The sequence below is a fragment of the Canis lupus genome, chromosome 8 (genome assembly GCF_011100685.1).
Source record: "Canis lupus familiaris isolate Mischka breed German Shepherd chromosome 8, alternate assembly UU_Cfam_GSD_1.0, whole genome shotgun sequence".
Taxonomy (NCBI): domain Eukaryota; kingdom Metazoa; phylum Chordata; class Mammalia; order Carnivora; family Canidae; genus Canis; species Canis lupus.
Window position 1 is genome coordinate 53,621,778 of NC_049229.1, and position 18,210 is coordinate 53,639,987.

Sequence of the window (18,210 nt, forward strand, 5' to 3'; positions counted from 1 at the left end):
CCAGGTTGCCCAATCTTTCTCCTTCTTAACAAAATAAAGTAAGAGTGCCAACAAAAAATATTTACACAAAATGTGTCTTATAACTTGCAAACCCATGTATTGCATTTAATCAGTGTAACAAACCCACATTATCCAACTTCAAAACCACACTCAAGTTGAATCAGAGTTGGAAAAACCCATAAAGATTATCACCTGCAGAACCCTTCTTTTGCAAATAATGTAAATAGAAGCATAGAGAGATTCCATGATGTACTGGTTGCTAGTACTGCTAAAAGTTGCCACAGAATAGGTGGCTTGAAAAAACAGAGATTTATTTCTCCCAGTTCTGGAAGCTGTAAGTCCAAGAGCAAGGTATCAGTAGGTTTAGGTTCTCCTGAGGACTCTTTCATTGGCTCATAGGTAAGATATTCTCTCTCTCTAGTTATAGACTTTTCCCTTTGCAGACAGGTACATCATGTCTCCCTCTCTTCCTATGAAGAAAACCAGTTATTTAGGATTAGGGCCCACCCTTAAAACCTCATTAAACTTTAATCACTTGCTTAAAGGCATTGCCTTCGAATATGGTAATATTGATGGTTAGGACTTCAACATATGAGACTGGGGAGGAAGGAGGACCCAATTTAGCCTATTACACACAATTTCCTCAAAATTGTACCTTTTTACAATTAGTGTCATCAATGATCTTCCCACAACACAATACCTTGATAATTGTATGTGGCAAATATTTTTAATATACCTCACCCATATCACCCCTTAACTTGGAATGATTCTACCCATAGCGTTGGGCCCCAAAATCTTGTTTATATTATATAAAGCCCTTTCTCTGACCATGGCTGATTGGTCAATGATGAAACAATTTGGGCCAATCAGGATCTTTATCCTTTGAGAGTTTAAAATTGGGACTCAAGCATTCAATTGGTTGCCTGAATAGTCTTGATGTAAAGGTACAAGCTGAGGCTGTCATGGTCATGTGACCATCTTCATCGACGGTCAAGGAGAAATTGAAAAATCTGATCTGCAGAGAAAGAGAAAGAAAAATGAGTAAATCAGCAAAAGTGCAGCCCCAGAGGAAATAAGCCTAAAGGGACAGAACCTTGGATCCTGACAATTTCCAAGTTATGGCTTTAATCTCTTGTTATTTCCACTATATTTCACATATTTGTGTTCTGGGATACATTAGAGGCAGCCGGAGATGGTTAAATGCACAGATTCTTGACCCAGAGCACTTGGGTTCAAATCTTAGCTATAATACCTCTCAGCTACATCACCTCAAGTACCTAGTCACTCTGTGCCTTCATTTCTTCTCCTGCCAAATGGAGTTGATAAGACTAGTATCTAATATGTAAAATTGTTTTGAGGATAAAAGAAAGAATGTATATGAAGTATTTCACCCGGTGCCTAATCTATAGTAAGCACTCAGTATACATTGGCTAATATATAACATGATATCCCAGAATGTTAGTTTCATGAACATCAAGACTTTATTATTTTGTTCAAGGCTCTTAGATCAAAAAACATACCTTGTTGCCTTCTGAAGATTTCCATTTGAAGCTTAAGTTCTCTGTTGATTGAAATCCAAAGACCCTTGACTAAGATTACATTGATGAACCCTAATTGTCCAGCCTATAAAATCTGAGTTCCTAACATTACATAAAATTTTTTAGGCAGCTTCATTAGAAACAATTTTGAACTATACCAAACATTAAACATATAATGGATTAATCAGTAGGAGGTTCTGGGATGGGGCTAGTCTGAAAACATTGACATGATCATCATATCCTAACTCATCAAGAATATATAGCATAGAGCAGGATAGACAGCTACTACGTAAGAAGCTGTTGGGTAGCAGACATAAGCAGTGCTATTTCAAGTAAAAGGGCCAAAAGTTGTGTTTCACCAATACCTTGCAAACAACAAACTGTGAAACAGCAGCAACAAATTGATTATCTCCATGTGACAGAAAAATATAATTGAAATACTACCCAAAAATTTCCTCAAGTATTTTCTTTTCTCACTTGGTTCTCCTCCCATCACCATTTAAGCCAGGTAAGTTGTTCTGTGCTTATAGCCTCAGAGAAAGTATGTGACCACAGAAAGCAGAAAGGGAGAAGAATAAGAAGAGAAAAAATAGAGGAAAAAGTGTTCTCACCCTGGCTTTTGAACATTAAGCATCTAGATTCTCACATAAGACTGACCGCACAACTTGTGGGGTTCAATGCAAAATGAAAATGTCAAGCCCTGTTCAAAACTGATCCAGATTGTCAAAATGGTGTCAGCAGAGCCTTAACCAAGAACAGAGCCCATGAAATCACACAGATCACCAATGGAACAGAATAGAGAGCCCAGAAATGAACCCACAATTATGGTAAATTAATCCATGCCAAAGGAGGCAAGAGTATACAACTGGGAAAAGACAGCTGGGAAAACTGGATAGCTACATGCCAAAGAATGAAAGGACCACTTTCTACCACCACACCAAAAATAACTCAAAATAGATTAAAGACCCAAATGTGAGAGCTGAAACCATACACATCCTGCAAGAGAACACAGGCATTTCCCTGACATTAGCCATTGCAATGTTTTTCTAGATATGTTTTGTAGGACAAGGGAAACAAAAGCAAAAATAAACTACTCAGGCTACATCAAAATAAAAAGCTGTTTCACAATGAAGGAAACCATCAACAAAACATAAAGGCAACCTACTGAATGGGAGAAGATTTGCAAATTACATATCTGACAAGGAGTTAATAAACAAAATATATTAAAAAACATACAACTCAATACCAACACCCCCCCCAAACAATCCAATTAAAAAATAAGCAGAGAACCTGACTAGACATTTTTCCAAAGAATATATACAGATGGCCAAAACATACATGAGAAGATGCTCAAAATCCCCATCAGGGAAATGTAAATCAAAATCACAATGAGATATCACCTTACACCTGTCAGAATGGCTAAAGGAAAAAAAAAAGACAAGAAATAGTAAGTGTTGGTGAGGATGTGAAAAAAAGCAACCTTCTTGCACTGTTGGTGGGAATGTAAATTGATACAGTCACTATGGAAACAGTATGGAGTTTCTTCCAAAAATTAAAAATAGAAATTCCATGTGATCCAATAATTCTACTACTGGATATTTTACACAAAGAAAATGAAAATACTAATTCAAAAAGATATATTCACTCCTATGTTTATTGCAGCATTATTTACAATAGCCAAGACAGAGAAGCAACCTGAATGTCCATCAATAGATGAATGGATAAGGAAGATTATATATGCAATCATGCTATTTGTGACAGCATGGAGGGACCTATAGGGTATCATTCTGAGTGAAATAAGTCAGATTGAGGGAAAAATACCATATGATTTCACTGATGGTTGCCAGAGAGGAGGGAGATAGAGGATAAGCAAAAGGGATGAAAGGGAGTAGGAGATACAGGCTTCCAGTGATGGATGAATAAGTCACAAAAATAAAAGGCACAGCATAAAGAATATAGTTAATGACACTGTAATAATGTTAGAGGGTGATAAGTGGTAGCTACAGTTGTGAATATAGCATAATATATAAACTTCTTGAATCACTATGTTATACACTTGAAACTAATGTAACATTGTCAACTACATGCAAATTAAAAAGAAAGAAATTGCACATCACAAACCCATGAAGCCAATCTTGCTTTCAGAAAGGAGTTATGGTATAAGCAAAGAATTTGGAAGAAAATACCATGAACAAAAGCAGTCCCTCAAAATAAAAGTGATTCCTTTTTTTTTTTTTTTTTTTTTTTTTTTTTTTTTTATAAAAGTGATTCCTGATGGAAAACTGTGAGAAGACACAGAAAAAAGAGTCCTAGAATGGGAGTTCGGGAAACAGATGTGAAGATGATGAAGAAAAGCTCATGCCCATAGAGTACCCAGCCTCCTCAAGCAAGTGCTATTCATAGCCTGAACCTAGCCATCCTGCCCATTAGTGTTAAAAGAGAATGTCCCTTTAAAAGCAGCCTGCATTTTGTCCAATGGTTGTCCAGCACAAGTAATGATCATCATCATCACCATTAGACTTTGTTTGGTTCCATCTAGCCACCGCAGATGGTCAAGTTCCTGTATAATATCATGGGACAATTATAAATCTTAAGAAGGAAGATAGAATGCTAGAATAAGGTAAAGGAGAAATATCCCACATCCTGATTTGTTAGGACTGAATGGAACTATTTGAAATTCTCTTTGAACAAAGACATCGATGAAATTCACTCTCTTTATGCCAGCACAAAGTGATCATAAATGGTTCTTGACTTTTCCTGCAATCAAGTTTTCAAGATAACTGCAAGCCTAAGAAGAGTCAAAATAATACAAGATATTCCAAAGATGGTAATGCACACTTTTGAAAGAATCATCATCAACCATTCATTGTGTAGAAGCGCTGTTGATCCCATGATATCCTTTTCAATTACGCACTTAGTAATTATAGACATTTGTCACAGTCAGGAGGATCGCATATAAAAAAAATCACAGCAGTTTGTATGCATTTCAGTCAAAATAAGTAGCTATTAATGTACAAACCCCAATTATTAAACATTGTCATTATAGCCAAGTAATACAGCCGATGCTCTACTTTAATAGACATCTTCAGAAAAAAAAAAAAGAAGTGTTCTATAGTTTTTAGGGTATAGATCCTTTACCTCTTTGGTTAGGTTTATTCCTAGGTATCTTATGCTTTTGGGTGCAATTGTAAATGGGATTGACTCCTTAATTTCTCTTTCTTCAGTCTCATTGTTAGTGTATAGAAATGCCATTGATTTCTGGGCACTGATTTTGTATCCTGCCACGCTACCGAATTGCTGTATGAGTTCTAGCAATCTTGGGGTGGAGGCTTTTGGGTTTTCTATGTACAGTATCATGTCATCTGCAAAGAGGGAGAGTTTGACTTCTTCTTTGCCAATTTGAATGCCTTTAATGTCTTTTTGTTGTCTGATTGCTGAGGCTAGGACTTCCAGTACTATGTTGAATAGCAGTGGTGAGAGTGGACATCCCTGTCGTGTTCCTGATCTTAGGGGAAAGACTCCCAGTGCTTCCCCATTGAGAATGATATTTGCTGTGGCTTTTCATAGAATGAAACTAGACCACTCTCTTTCACCATACACAAAGATAAACTCAAAATGGATGAAAGATCTAAATATGAGACAAGATTCCATCAAAATCCTAGAGGAGAACACAGGCAACACCCTTTTTGAACTCGGCCACAGTAACTTCTTGCAAGATACATCCATGAAGGCAAAAGAAACAAAAGCAAAAATGAACTATTGGGATTCATCAAGATAAGAAGCTTTTGCACAGCAAAGGATACAGTCAACAAAACTAAAAGACAACCTACAGAATGGGAGAAGATATTTGCAAATGATGTATCAGATAAAGGGCTAGTTTCCAAGATCTATAAAGAACTTCTTAAACTCAACACCAAAGAAACAAACAATCCAATCATGAAATGTGCAAAAGACATGAACAGAAATCTCACAGAGGAAGACATAGACATGGCCAACCTGCACATGAGAAAATGCTCTGCATCACTTGCCATCAGGGAAATACAAATCAAAACCACAATGAGATACCACCTCACACCAGTGAGAATGGGGAAAATTAACAAGGCAGGAAACCACAAATGTTGGAGAGGATGCGGAGAAAGGGGAACCCTCCTACACTGTTGGTGGGAATGTGAACTGGTGCAGCCACTCTGGAAAACTGTGTGGAGGTTCCTCAAAGAGTTAAAAATAGACCTGCCCTATGACCCAGCAATTGCACTGTTGGGGATTTACCCCAAAGATACAGATGTAATGAAACGCCGGGACACCTGCACCCCGATGTTTATAACAATAGCCACACTGTGGAAGGAGCCTCCGTGTCCATCGAAAGATGAATGAATAAAGAAGATGTGGTTTATGTATACAATGGAATATTACTCACCCATTAGAAATGACAAATACCCACCATTTGCTTCAACATGGATGGAACTGGAGGGTATTATGCTGAGTGAAATAAGTCAATCGGAGAAGGACAAACATTATATGTTCTCATTCATTTGGGGAATATAAATAATAGTGAAAGGGAATATAAGGGAAGGGAGAAGAAATGGGTAGGAAATATCAGAAAGGGAGACAGAACATAAAGACTCCTAACTCTGGGAAACGAACTAGGGGTGATGGAAGGGGAGGAGGGCAGGGGGTGGGGGTGAATGGGTGACGGGCACTGAGGGGGGCACTTGACGGTATGAGCACGGGGTATTTTTCTGTATGTTGGCAAATTGAACACCAATAAAAAATAAATTTATTATTAAAAAATAAATAAATAAAGTCAGCAATAGGCTGGAAGTAAAAGGTTGGAAAAAGAAAAAAAAAATGAAAAAAGAAAAAAAGAAAAAGCATTTACACCAAACACTCCTTTCTGATATCTGGACCATGTTAATGGTTCTTCTATCAAAAAAAAAAAATGCGTTATGTTCTATAGTTATTCATCTGCTATATCTAAAAGGATTCTTTGTGTGTTTTTAATGGATCTGAATGCTAACAACTTTTCTCTTAAAGTGATTCATCTTCTCATTTCATGTGTTCATTTGCCCTAGCATAAAAGTTATGCTAAAGCAAGAAAATTGCTTCATTGATTATCATAGCAATTTGTTGAGCAGGCTATTAGAACATGTTTATCCTGAAGGCTTGTTCCTATTTACTGGATTGAAACCAGTAGGCATAGGAAATTTTACTTCCATTATAATTGCCACCAAGCCAATTTCATGCAGTCTAAATCCTGATTAAAATTTTACAGATCAAAAAAAAAAAAAGTTACAAATCTCAGCATACCACTTCTATTCCTAGCAAAGATGGAGTAGCAGAAACCAGATATACCCTCCCACCAGAATCAAACAAACAAAAAAAAAAGCAGGTAAAATATATGAAGTGATGCTTTTTAAAACAGTAAACGTCAGACAAAAAAGGATAATGATCCCTGAGAGACAGGAAACAAATAAGATTAGCCTTAGAATTGACAGAACTTACTGCCTTGAATTTCCAGGCTATGGCGTCAGGAAAAGGAAGCCAGGCAGAGTCCAGTGCATGCTCGGAATGAAGGAAATAGAGCTGAGAATCTGGAAAGCCCAATGTACCTGGAGTCTGCACGACAGAAACTGGAGAGAAGAGAGCTACATAGAGAGAAAACTCCAGAGAACTACGAAGGATCTCCATGGAGTATTCTGCAAGGTAAACATCTTCATATGCATGTGAAGAAACTGAAGCTAGAGAAAGAAGCATCTAACAGGATTGGAGGGGAAAGTACCTGTCTGTCACACAGGAGCAGGAATAGTGACTATTCCCAACAGCTGGACTGACACGGTTCACTATTCATGGACCATTAGACAGAAAAGTCTTGGCTAAGGAATGGGGAATATCTAGCGATAGATCAAATGCTACTCTGGTCCCACCTAAAAAAATCAAACTGTTTCCAAGTAATATAACCACATCTGGTAACAAATATTAAGAATATTTATATGTGGGCAAATAATCCAGCACCAAAAGGAGTAAAATTTACAATACCTACCATCCAAACAAAGATTATCAGGCACGCCAAAAAGGAAAATGCAACTCTTTTTAAGAAGAAAGATAAACCAATCTAAACTGACCCAGAACTAACAAAAATGTTAAAATTACCAAACAAGAACATTTTTGTGGGTGGAATTGTCTCCCCTAGAAAGATGTCTTGAAGTTTTATTACCTGGTACTTGTGAATGTGACCTTATTTAGAAATAGAGTCTTTGTAGACAATCAAGTTGAATTGGGTAAAAATCAATTGAGGTTCACCCTAATCCAATGACTGATGTCCTTATATGAAGAAGGAATTTTGGCCATAGAGACATGCAGAGAGAGCATCTTGTGATGACAGAGAAGAGATTGGAGTGATGGAAGCCAAGAGACATCAAGGATTGTTGGCAACCATCAGAAGCTGGAAGAGGTAAGGAAGGATCCTCCCCTAGAGCCTTCACATAGAGCATTTACCAGACCACATCTTGATTTTGGACTCCTACCCTCCAAAACTAGTAGGGAATTATTTTTCTGCTGTTTTAAGCCATCAAGCTTGTGATACTTTGTTACAACATAAACAAATACAGACACCAAAATAGTGTTTTATATGTTCAAGAAGTTACATAGACACAGGGAAAACATGAAAAAGGCTTAACTTGAAATTATAGATATGAAAATGTTACCTAAGATGAAGTTTATACTGATTGGATTAGTGGCATGTCAAATATTTCAGGGAAAAAAAAAGATTTTGAAGATATAGGAAAAGAAACTATGGAAAGTGAAAAACAGAAAAAGAAATTTTCTTTTGAAAAAAATGAAAAAATATCAATGAGCTCTTTGTAAAACAACTGTAAGCAACCCAATATAAGTGTAATAATCAATACTCAAAAGAGTGGAGAGAGATAAGGGGATAGAAGAAATAGAAATAATGGCTAAAAAATTTCCAAGTTTTGTGAAAACTTTAAATACACAAATCCAAGAACCTCAAAATACTGCACAAGAAATATGAAGAAAAATACACCAAGGTACATGGTAATCAACCAGCGGTAAAGTAAGTCTTAAAAGCAGGCTGAGGGAGAAGAAAAAAATTGTGTTACAAAAGAACAAAGAAACTTATGACAAAAATTCATCATTGGAAACAATGCAAGAAACTAAACAATGGAACAATATTTTTTAGATTCTGAAAATGAAATCTTTGTTTCTTTAAGTAGCAATGATATGCTTTTAAAAAGAAGGCAAGATTAATACTTTTTCAGACACACAAAAGCTGAAATCATTCATAACCAGCAGATCTGTACTGAAAGAAATGTTAATGAAAGTCTTTTAGTATTTAAATTCCTTGAAAAGGTAATTGGCTATCTTAACAAATAATAATGTATTATGGGGCTCATAATTTATGTGTAGGTAAAATGCAGGGCAGAAGCATAAATGGAAGTCAAGTTCTTAGATCATACAAAAAGTGGTGTAATATCAACTGAAGGTAGACTATAATAACTTAAAATGTATACTATAAACCCTAAAACAGCTGCTATGATAACCAAAGAGTTATAGCTAAGTCAATAAAGATAAAGTAGAATGATGAAAGTTTTTGAACTAATCCAAAAGGAGATTTTAAAAGGAGAAAAAGATTCAAACAAACAAACAAGTGGGACAAATAGAAAACTAATAGCAAGAATATGGACCTAAACTTATTATCAGTTATGATATCATATGGAAATGATCTATACAAAATAAAAGGTAGAGATTGTCAGATTGAAAGCAAACCTAACTCTATGGTATATATAAGAAATGCATTTCAAATATAAAGACGTAGAGAGGTTAAAATAGGGATGCCTGCACGGCTTAGTTGGTTAAGTAGCTGCCTTTGGCTCAGGTCATGACCCCAAGGTCCTGGGATGGAGCTCTGCTCAGGGCTTCCTGCTCAGTGGGGAGTCTGCTTCTCTTTCTCCCTCTGCCCATCCTCCTCTTTCTCCTCCTTGTCCTCCCCCTTCCCTTGCTTGTGCCAATGCTCTCAAATAAATAAGTAAAATCTTTTTAAAAAAGAAGTTAAAATAAGAATATAGAAAAACAATAGCATGGTAATGATAAGCAAAAGAAAGGTGGATTGACTCTATCAATAAGTAGATTAAAGAACAAAGGATATCACAAAAAATAAAGAAGTCCATAATCTTAACAATGTTAATAATGACAAGGCATCAATATACCAAGAAAATAACAGAGTTCTAAACATCTATATACATGTAAACAAAATGTGAAAATACATGAAGCAAGAACTGAAAAATGCAATGGAAAAAAAGAAAAATCCTCAATATAGTAAAAAAGATTTCAGTACCCACATTTCATAATTGACATAATAAGTAGATAAACCATAAAAAATAAGGAAGACTTGAACATTATCAACAATTTGACCTATTGACATTTACAGAATGTATGCTTTGACAACAGCAGGATACATTTTTTTCTAAATGTATATTGATCACTTGATCAAAATAGACCACATTCTGAGTCACAAGTGTCACTAAATTTAAACGTTTTCAAGTCATAAAAACTGTATTTTTCCTCTAAGTGGAACATTTTTAGAAATCAATAACAGAACAACATCTGGAAAATCCCCAAATATTTGGAAACTCACACACTTCTAAATAACCCATGAATCAAAGAAGAGATTTTTAAAAATTAGAAAGTGTTTTAAGCTGAAGGAAAATAAATTTACAAGATATCAAAATTTATGAGATATCGCTAAAGTAGTACTTATAGGGAAAATATATAGCACAATATATCCTTAATATTATCAAAGAAAAAAGACTCAAAACAATACCTTCAGCTTTCAAATTAAGAAATTAAGAAGGACAGGGGCACCTAAGTGTCTCAGTCCATTAAGCATCTGGCTCTTGATCTCAGCTCAGGTCTTGATCTCAGGGTCATGAGTTCAAACCCTGTTTGGATTTCATGCTGGGTGTGGAGCCTACCTTAAAGAAAAGAAAAGAGAAAAGAAGCTAGGACAAATCCAACCTAATGGATGCCGCCCCCCCAAAAAAAATAGCAAAAGAAAAAAGGGAAAGAAAGAAAAGAAAACCAATAAAGATCAGAGCATATCAATGAAATAGAGCATGGAAAAGCAATATAGAATCTATGGACAAAAAGCTGCTTCTTTGAGAACATTAATAAGTTTTAAATTATTGGCATAAATATGTCCATAATATTCTCTCGTCATCCTCTTCATAGCTGTATACTATGTTCTAATGTCAACTCTCTCATACCTGAAATGGGTCCTGTGTGTCTTTTTTTCTTTCATTTCTGATTAGCACACCTAGAGCTTCTATTTGGATGAGGATGGGACATCAGAAAGAGACAGGCAATAAATGAGTAAACTAAGCAATAACAATAACCAGTGATAAGTGGTTTGGTGACAATGAAATGAGGTGATATGACGGGGGGAGTCACTAGACAGGATTTTCAGAAGACACCTTTCTGAGGCAGGGATATTTAAAGCAAGATTTGAATAATGTGAAGATCTAAGGGCAGATTGTTCCAGCATAGATTTCCAGACACAACAAATCCTAGAGGTTAAAATATATATATAATATATATAATAAACTCATCTTGTTCCAGGTCCAGCAACGTGATGGTAGGGACTGGCTGGACCTTGAATGGTTGAAATCCGCAAACTTTAGCCTCCAGGTCAAATTCTGCCCCATGCCTGTTTTGGTACAGCCTATATAAGCTAAGAATGGCTTTTATATTTGTAGAGGGTTGTGCAAAAAAATAAAAATAAAAAAGAGAGAGAGAGAAGAAGGAGGAGACAACGTGACAAAGATCCTCTGTGGCCCACAAAGCCTGAAAATATTTACTATATGGTTCTTTACAGAAAAAGTTTACCAGCCTCGACAGTAGGACCTTACTAGTTAGGTTAAAGAGTTTACATACATTTTCTCTTAAAAAAAAAAATTATTTCCCTTTTTTTTTTTTAGAAGAGTGTTCCATTGTATGGGTGTATCACTGTCATCCATTACATAGCCAATGGAATTTGGGCTTGTTTCCATTTGGGGGTGATCATTAATAAAAGCCTATATACATTTTACACACATATACAATATGTGTATATATCCCCTTAACCTATAATCTAAGATCTAGAGCATAATCCCTACGAGTTCTTTCCTGTCTTTTTTCTGATCAAGGTCTAATCGTTGTTCGGATTTCCATCTCTTGTCCCTGTCCCAGAAGAACATATAAACGGAATCACGCAGTATGTGAGGAGCTGAGCCTCTCTTTACTCCAAGGAGAATTAGTAAGCAACCAAAGACCTCGAAGAGGAAAATTGGGACAATCTAATTTACTCTTTTAAAGATTGATTGATTGATTGATTGATTGATTGATTTACTCATTCATGAAAGACAGAGGGTGGGGCGGGGGCAGAGACACCGGCAGAGGGAGAAGCAGGCCCCATGCAGGGAGCCCGACCTGGGACTCGACCCTGGGTCTCCAGGATCACGCCCTGGGCTGAACCGCTGAGCCACCCCGGGATCCCCCCCGGTTTATTCTTTTAAGTCATCTTTTTGGCTACTGCGCGAAGATTGATAAGTGGATGATAGTGTGCCATCTTCGGGGTGGAGGGACGAGGTGGGGGCAGAATGTGGCTCAGTAAAACTCCCGGGCCGACCAGAATCGACGTGGGACCAGTCCCGACGTGGGACTCGATCCCGGATCCCCAGGATCAGGCCCTGGGCTGAAGGCGGCGCTAAGCGGCTGAGCCACCCGGGCTGCGGGACAAGCCCGGGTTGGGCGTCGCGGTCCAGCGCCGAGGCGTCCTGCAGTTCGCGGCTCGGCCCAGCAGGTGGCCCCAGAGCGCAGCTCCCGAGTCCGAGGCTGCCCCGCGAGCCCCGCGCCGCCCGGCGTCCCCGCGCCACGGTCTCTGTGCAGGCGGCGGGCGCCCCGCGCCCCGGGTGCACGCTGAGGTCCGCGGGCGACGAGGAGCGGCCCGGGTGCACGCTGAGGCCCGCGGCCGCACTCCGGCTGGCCCGCCTGCCGCCTCCCGCCCCCCTTCTGAGGCTTCTGAGGCCGGGAGGAGCTGCAGTTCTGCAGGACCCCCGCCCCCCGCCCCCCGTCCGCCCCGGGACAGCCCAGCCGCGGGGACTTGCTCCGTCTGCGGTGCGTGCAGGTGGTCCGGGCAGGCGCTGCCACGGGAGGCTCCCCACGGGAGGAGGCGGGGCGCTGGGTCCGAACTAGGCTCTGCGGAGAAGTCCTGGCAGGAGCGCGCGGGGCAGGTTGCAAAGCGGAAGGGACAGCCCGGACTGGCGTTGAGGCTCAGGGAACCGACGGAGCGGGCTGCGTGGCTCGGGGCCCGGAGCGTGAAGCAATTAGGCTTGTTTGGGCGGAGAGTTGCCCAGGGAAACCGAACACTTAAGAGCCACTTCTTTGCGCTCTCCAGCCTGCTCTTGGGTGCTGGAGTCAGAGCCCCGGCGAGCGCGCTCCCTCCTCCCTCCCACGCTCCCTCTGCCCTTCAGTCTGCGGGAACCAGGCGCAGAGGGGCCCAGACGACCGTGGAGGATGAAGAAATAGCCTTGGGACCCTTGGAAAATGAGGCCGCCGCCCCTGCTGCACCTGGCGCTGCTTCTCGCCCTGCCCAGGAGCCTGGGGGGGAAGGGGTGTCCTTCTCCCCCCTGTGAGTGCCACCAGGAGGATGACTTCAGAGTCACCTGCAAGGATATCCACCGCATCCCCACCCTACCACCCAGCACGCAGACTCTGTGAGTACCTGGGGGAGGAGAGGGTAGGATCCAGAGGACAAGGGCAGCCGCAAAGGTGGACAGAAGTGCACCAGACGAGCTTGAGAGTAGGCCAAAGGCGTGTGTGTGTCTGTGTGTGTGTGTGTGTGTGTGTGTGTGTGTAATGAGTAAAAACTCAATTTCCCAAATTTGGGATTGCTGACACCCCAGTTACTCCTAACACAAGAAAAGGTAACAAAACTTTGGTACAAGTTGAAAGTGAGAGTTGTCCTTCCTCAAGAGCTGCTGTTCTTCACGTTGCCTAGGCCCAGCTGAATCTGGCCTTCACTTCAGGTATTAATCACATTAATAGCAACTCAAGAATTGACCTCTAAGGCAGAGGCCCTGCCTTTTTTTTTTTTTTAAGATTTTGTTTATTATTTATTTATTCATGGGAGACGGAGACAGAGAGACAGAGACAGAGACACAGGCAGAAGGAGAAGAAGGCTCCATGCAGGGAGCCCCCCACGTGGGACTCCATCCCCGGTCCCCAAGATCAGGCCCTGGGCTGAAGGCGGTGCTAAACCGCTGAGCCACCCAGGCTGCCTGGGCCCTGCCTTTCAACTCTGAATTCCTCACACCCAGCACAAGACCTGGAACTAGGTTAGTGCTCAAGCCGAAGCCTGTTGAATGAATAAATGAACACATGAATATGCTAGTCTCAGATTGTCCATTGTGTGACAAGGAGAAAAAAAAACCAGAGACATCACTTCTTCAAAGGCTGCTTGAAAGGGGACAAAACTTCAAGTCATGGAAGGAAGATGTGGCTCTGACCGTGGAAGGGAACGTGGAGTCATCCTGTGTATGGTTCCACCAAATGTTGAGGAGAAAGGATAATATTGGAGGCAGAGCAATGAGGGCAATGAATGAGGAGGGAGGAAACCTGCATTGTCTTCATCCCTCTCTCATCAACTGTGAAATCAGGTGAGATCATTTATTTGGGAGGACCCAGGATTCCTTCTGGGTAAAAGAGAGGATTCAAACAGGTGCATTCTGATGTCTGTGATGCAAGTCAGGGGATCCACTGAATCACAAAGAGGAAGAACTGGATAAAGACAGTAGTGGGGAGAATGTGACCCTGAAATTAATGGGGGGCCAGAGGAGGGATGGTGTTCTGAGGAATGAACTTATTCTGAGATATGGAAGAGAAATTGATGAAAAGCGTGAGTGAAATGGCATGCTAATTTAGACAGTGGCCACAGACACCTGCAATAGTGGCAAAGTGACTTTCAAATCTTTGCCGGAGGGTGGGGGGTGAGTGCAGTGGAACTCTTTTGACAAAGGAAAGCTTATGAGAGAAGTCAAGTATGTAAAGCTAGCAATTATGTTGTGCTTATTGCTGTCCCCAGCACCTTACACGAACTCACCCACTGACTCCTCACAAAATCCAGCTGAGTAGATAATTTTACGATTCCCATTCTATAGGTGGGGAAACTGAGGCACAAAAAGTGAGGCAATTTGTTCAATGTCATGCAGTTTGTAAGTTGTGGTGCCAAGATTTGAAATAGCACAGAGCTGCATTCTGAAACACTCTGTTCCAGATGAAAGCAAATCTCACCCAGCATTTCCCCAGTATGGTCAGAAGAAAGAAAGTAAGAAAAGAAAAGCAAGAGAAGGAAGAGAGAAAATATGTAGAAACTAAGAAAAGGAGGTTGGGGGAGGAAGGAGAAAACCAGAAAGGCGGAGGGAAGGAAAAAAGAGGATGGGAGGAAGGGAGGGAGGACAAAAAGACTATATCTAGGGTATAGGGGGCATTTCCTGCTGAAATAAACCAGATCTTTGTCATTAAAAACCTGTTCTGAGTAGTAACCACTTTCTGAAACTCGATGCTGTGTAACCACTGCCTAGCTGTTTTACAAATTATTATGGTGCTGAGAGCATTTTTTCCTAAGCCTTATCTTCTATCCATGTATTATGGTGCTGAAAGGTAAACATATTATCCCTTTCTGCATTACTCATACACTTGCCTCGTGGTCTGGTAGATGGATGGGAGAGAGCTACACTGTTTGTGGTTCTCACTGAAACAGTGGTTCTGAATCTTCTTCTCCACTCTCCCCCACCAAGGGAGTATGATTCACTCTCATTACAACAGTGGTTCTGAATGTAGGAAGTAAGGGAGAACTGCTATACCTATTCTCCAGTGGAACATTCTAGAATCTTTGATATGTGGTTAGTTTAAAAAAAAAAAATTCCTCCTGAGAATTACTGATTTAAAGGAAATTAAATGAAGCCAGTAGAATAAAACTAAAAATTTAAATGTTGGCATATAATTGTAGATCATATTACCTCAATACCAAGGGTAGCAAGATGGACCCATTACTCTCATTCAGAGAATTGCCATTTGTTACCTGTGTACACAAGAGGACCATCCCTTCTCTGAATGAGGAGGATGGGGTTTGACAGTCTTTCTGGATTTATGTGGATTCTTCTTCAAGAACGTGCTGCCTTGTTTTGTCTTGTCCTTTGACCTACCTGCTTTCAGGTTCATGATGGTGACAATCATCATCATCAAGTGACAATCACTACTTCCACCCCCTCCAACTCCTTCCAACTCCCGTGGAATGGTGGTTTGTCCATCACACACCTGTGTTCCTTCAGAAATGTTTCTAAAGGAGCTGTTGAGGCTATTCTTGTTTTCAGGTTCTGAATTTTGCTTCCACTGTTTGCGTTCTGCATCCGTGGTTCTAACTGATGGACCAGCCCAGTGTTTTCTAAACTGAAGGTATCCATTCACCATCTTCAGCATTTTTGCCCTATCTGTGCTCCACCTGTGCTATTACTCACTCGGTATCTTTAAGCAACTCACTTCTTTAATGGAAATAAACTTATTTAGAAAGCTTATATCATGACTATAAATGGGAAATTAGCTTATATCATGACTATAAATGGGAAATTAGCATGACTTGCTATAAAAAGGAGGTAATCCAGAAAGCTAAATACATTGGAAACACAAATGTAATTATATTCTAGCTCAAGACTATTGCCTGTGAATGCTCTAAGCCTGAGGCTGACTTTCTTTTGTTAAAAGGAAAGAAAGATAAGTGTTAGAGAAATATTAAAGAGATACCAACTCAACATGCTGTCCTTGATGGTATCAGAAAAATTGAAAACCATAGAAAAGGGAATCACTTGTTCATTGTGATTCAATATTATTTAATGCCATGTGGGTATTCCACCTAAAGCAATCTCATGCCATACCTGTTTTCCATGCTTAGGGAAATGTGGATTTATCCCATATTTCACAACTGTTTTAGTCACAATCAGGTTCATGACCTGAATAACATTTGATTTCCAACCTAAAGCTTTAGCACCCACATGCTTGCCAAACACACCCCAATATATTGTGCCTTACGAGGATGGCATCACTTCATGCTTCTAGACTCCATGATTTATTCTCTTTTTATTCTCTGTGTGTATGACTCAAGGTTTTTGATGGAAAGTAACAGGAAACCCAGTCTGTCTAGCTTAAGGAGGGAATAAATGTTCTGAAACAATAACATGTAATTTACAGAATCATTGTAGATTCAGGCTTTCAAAGTAAGCCAAGGCCCAGGGCAGGCAGGGAGTTGGAGCCATAGCCAACCATCTGGTTGGAACAACTCCATAGACAACATCACAACCACAGCCACTGGACATCTGTGGTGATGGGCACCTCGTTCTGTAGCTGCTGTCTGTGTGCAGCCATCAGTAATTTCTCAACTGTTCCTGCCACTTTTTTTTTAATTGGTGTTCAAATGCCAACATATAGAATAACACCCAGTGCTCATCCCATCAAGTGCCCCCCCTCAGTGCCCATCACCCATCACGCAGTCACCCCCATCCCCTGCTCACCTCCCTTTCTACCACCCCTTGTTTGTTTCCCAGAGTTTGTTCCTGCCACTTTGAATCACCAGCCAGAAAGTGATATCCATGATGGGAACATCTGTCTGCCATAGGTTACTTGCTGTGTCCTAGCTGCTAGGGTGGAGTAGGAGGAGGAAGGTTCCTTTTCTTTTACTTTTGGTGTCGATAGTGAAATCAGTAAAGAACTGGGTCTTTCTATGATAGCACACACACAATGGGGAATTTCCCACAAAAGAGGGGCTATATCCCCTCAACATTGCTTATCACTTCCTTCATCCTGCAAATATTTACAAGTATTGGCTATGTTCCAGGCACTGTGCTGATGCTCTAGATTTGGTGGGGAATGACATCAACATGTCCCTGTCCTCAGAGATCTTACCATCTAGTGTGGAAGCTGACTATTAATCAAATAATCACATAAATATATCATTCTGTAAATATGTTGAGATTATACTTGGTAGGGATGGGGGTGGGGACTGACTTAAACTTGGGCTCAGGGTAGGTTTTGAGCTACATTCTGAAGCAGTAGAATTTGGGCAGAAGGAGTTTCAGGTGTGGAGGTGGAGGGCAAGAAAATGGTGCTCCAGAGGATGGAACTGCTCATTTGAAGAGTGTTGAAGAATTCTAACCTGAATAGTGAAAGAGTTCGATTTATTCACTTAGAAAAAAGGTACTGATGATCAACAAAATATGTTACTACTTTCTTTGTAACGCAATACAGGTCAAGGTGAATTCTTATGTCAGTGGAGGCAGCCTTTAAGCCAAAAAAAAAAAAAAGACTTATTGAGTAATGACTGGTTTTAAAGACAAATATTTGATTCATTAAAGTAATAAATGTAACGACTAGTTCTTTCTTGAGTTTTCCATGTGTTTACTATTTTATTTAGGAATTTATAAATTAATTATAATAATTACTTCAAGGAAGATTTTACAATTTAATATTTTAATAAATTAGTTACTAAAAAATAGCACAAGTACAAATTTAATATATTTTCTTTTAAAGCCTTTGAATGTGCTTTCCAAGTACTCAGAAAGTTCTAGAA

General features: G+C 39.9%; 1 protein-coding gene across 1 annotated transcript in view; it reads left to right on the forward strand.

The window, feature by feature from the left end:
- The first annotated feature begins 13,074 nt into the window (after positions 1 to 13,074).
- The window catches only part of TSHR (thyroid stimulating hormone receptor), a 155,914-nt gene continuing 150,778 nt past the window's right edge, over positions 13,075 to 18,210 (forward strand). Inside the window, 1 exon segment of the mRNA NM_001003285.1 lies at positions 13,075 to 13,306. Coding sequence (NP_001003285.1) covers positions 13,137 to 13,306 — 170 coding nt within the window. The 5' untranslated portion in view covers positions 13,075 to 13,136.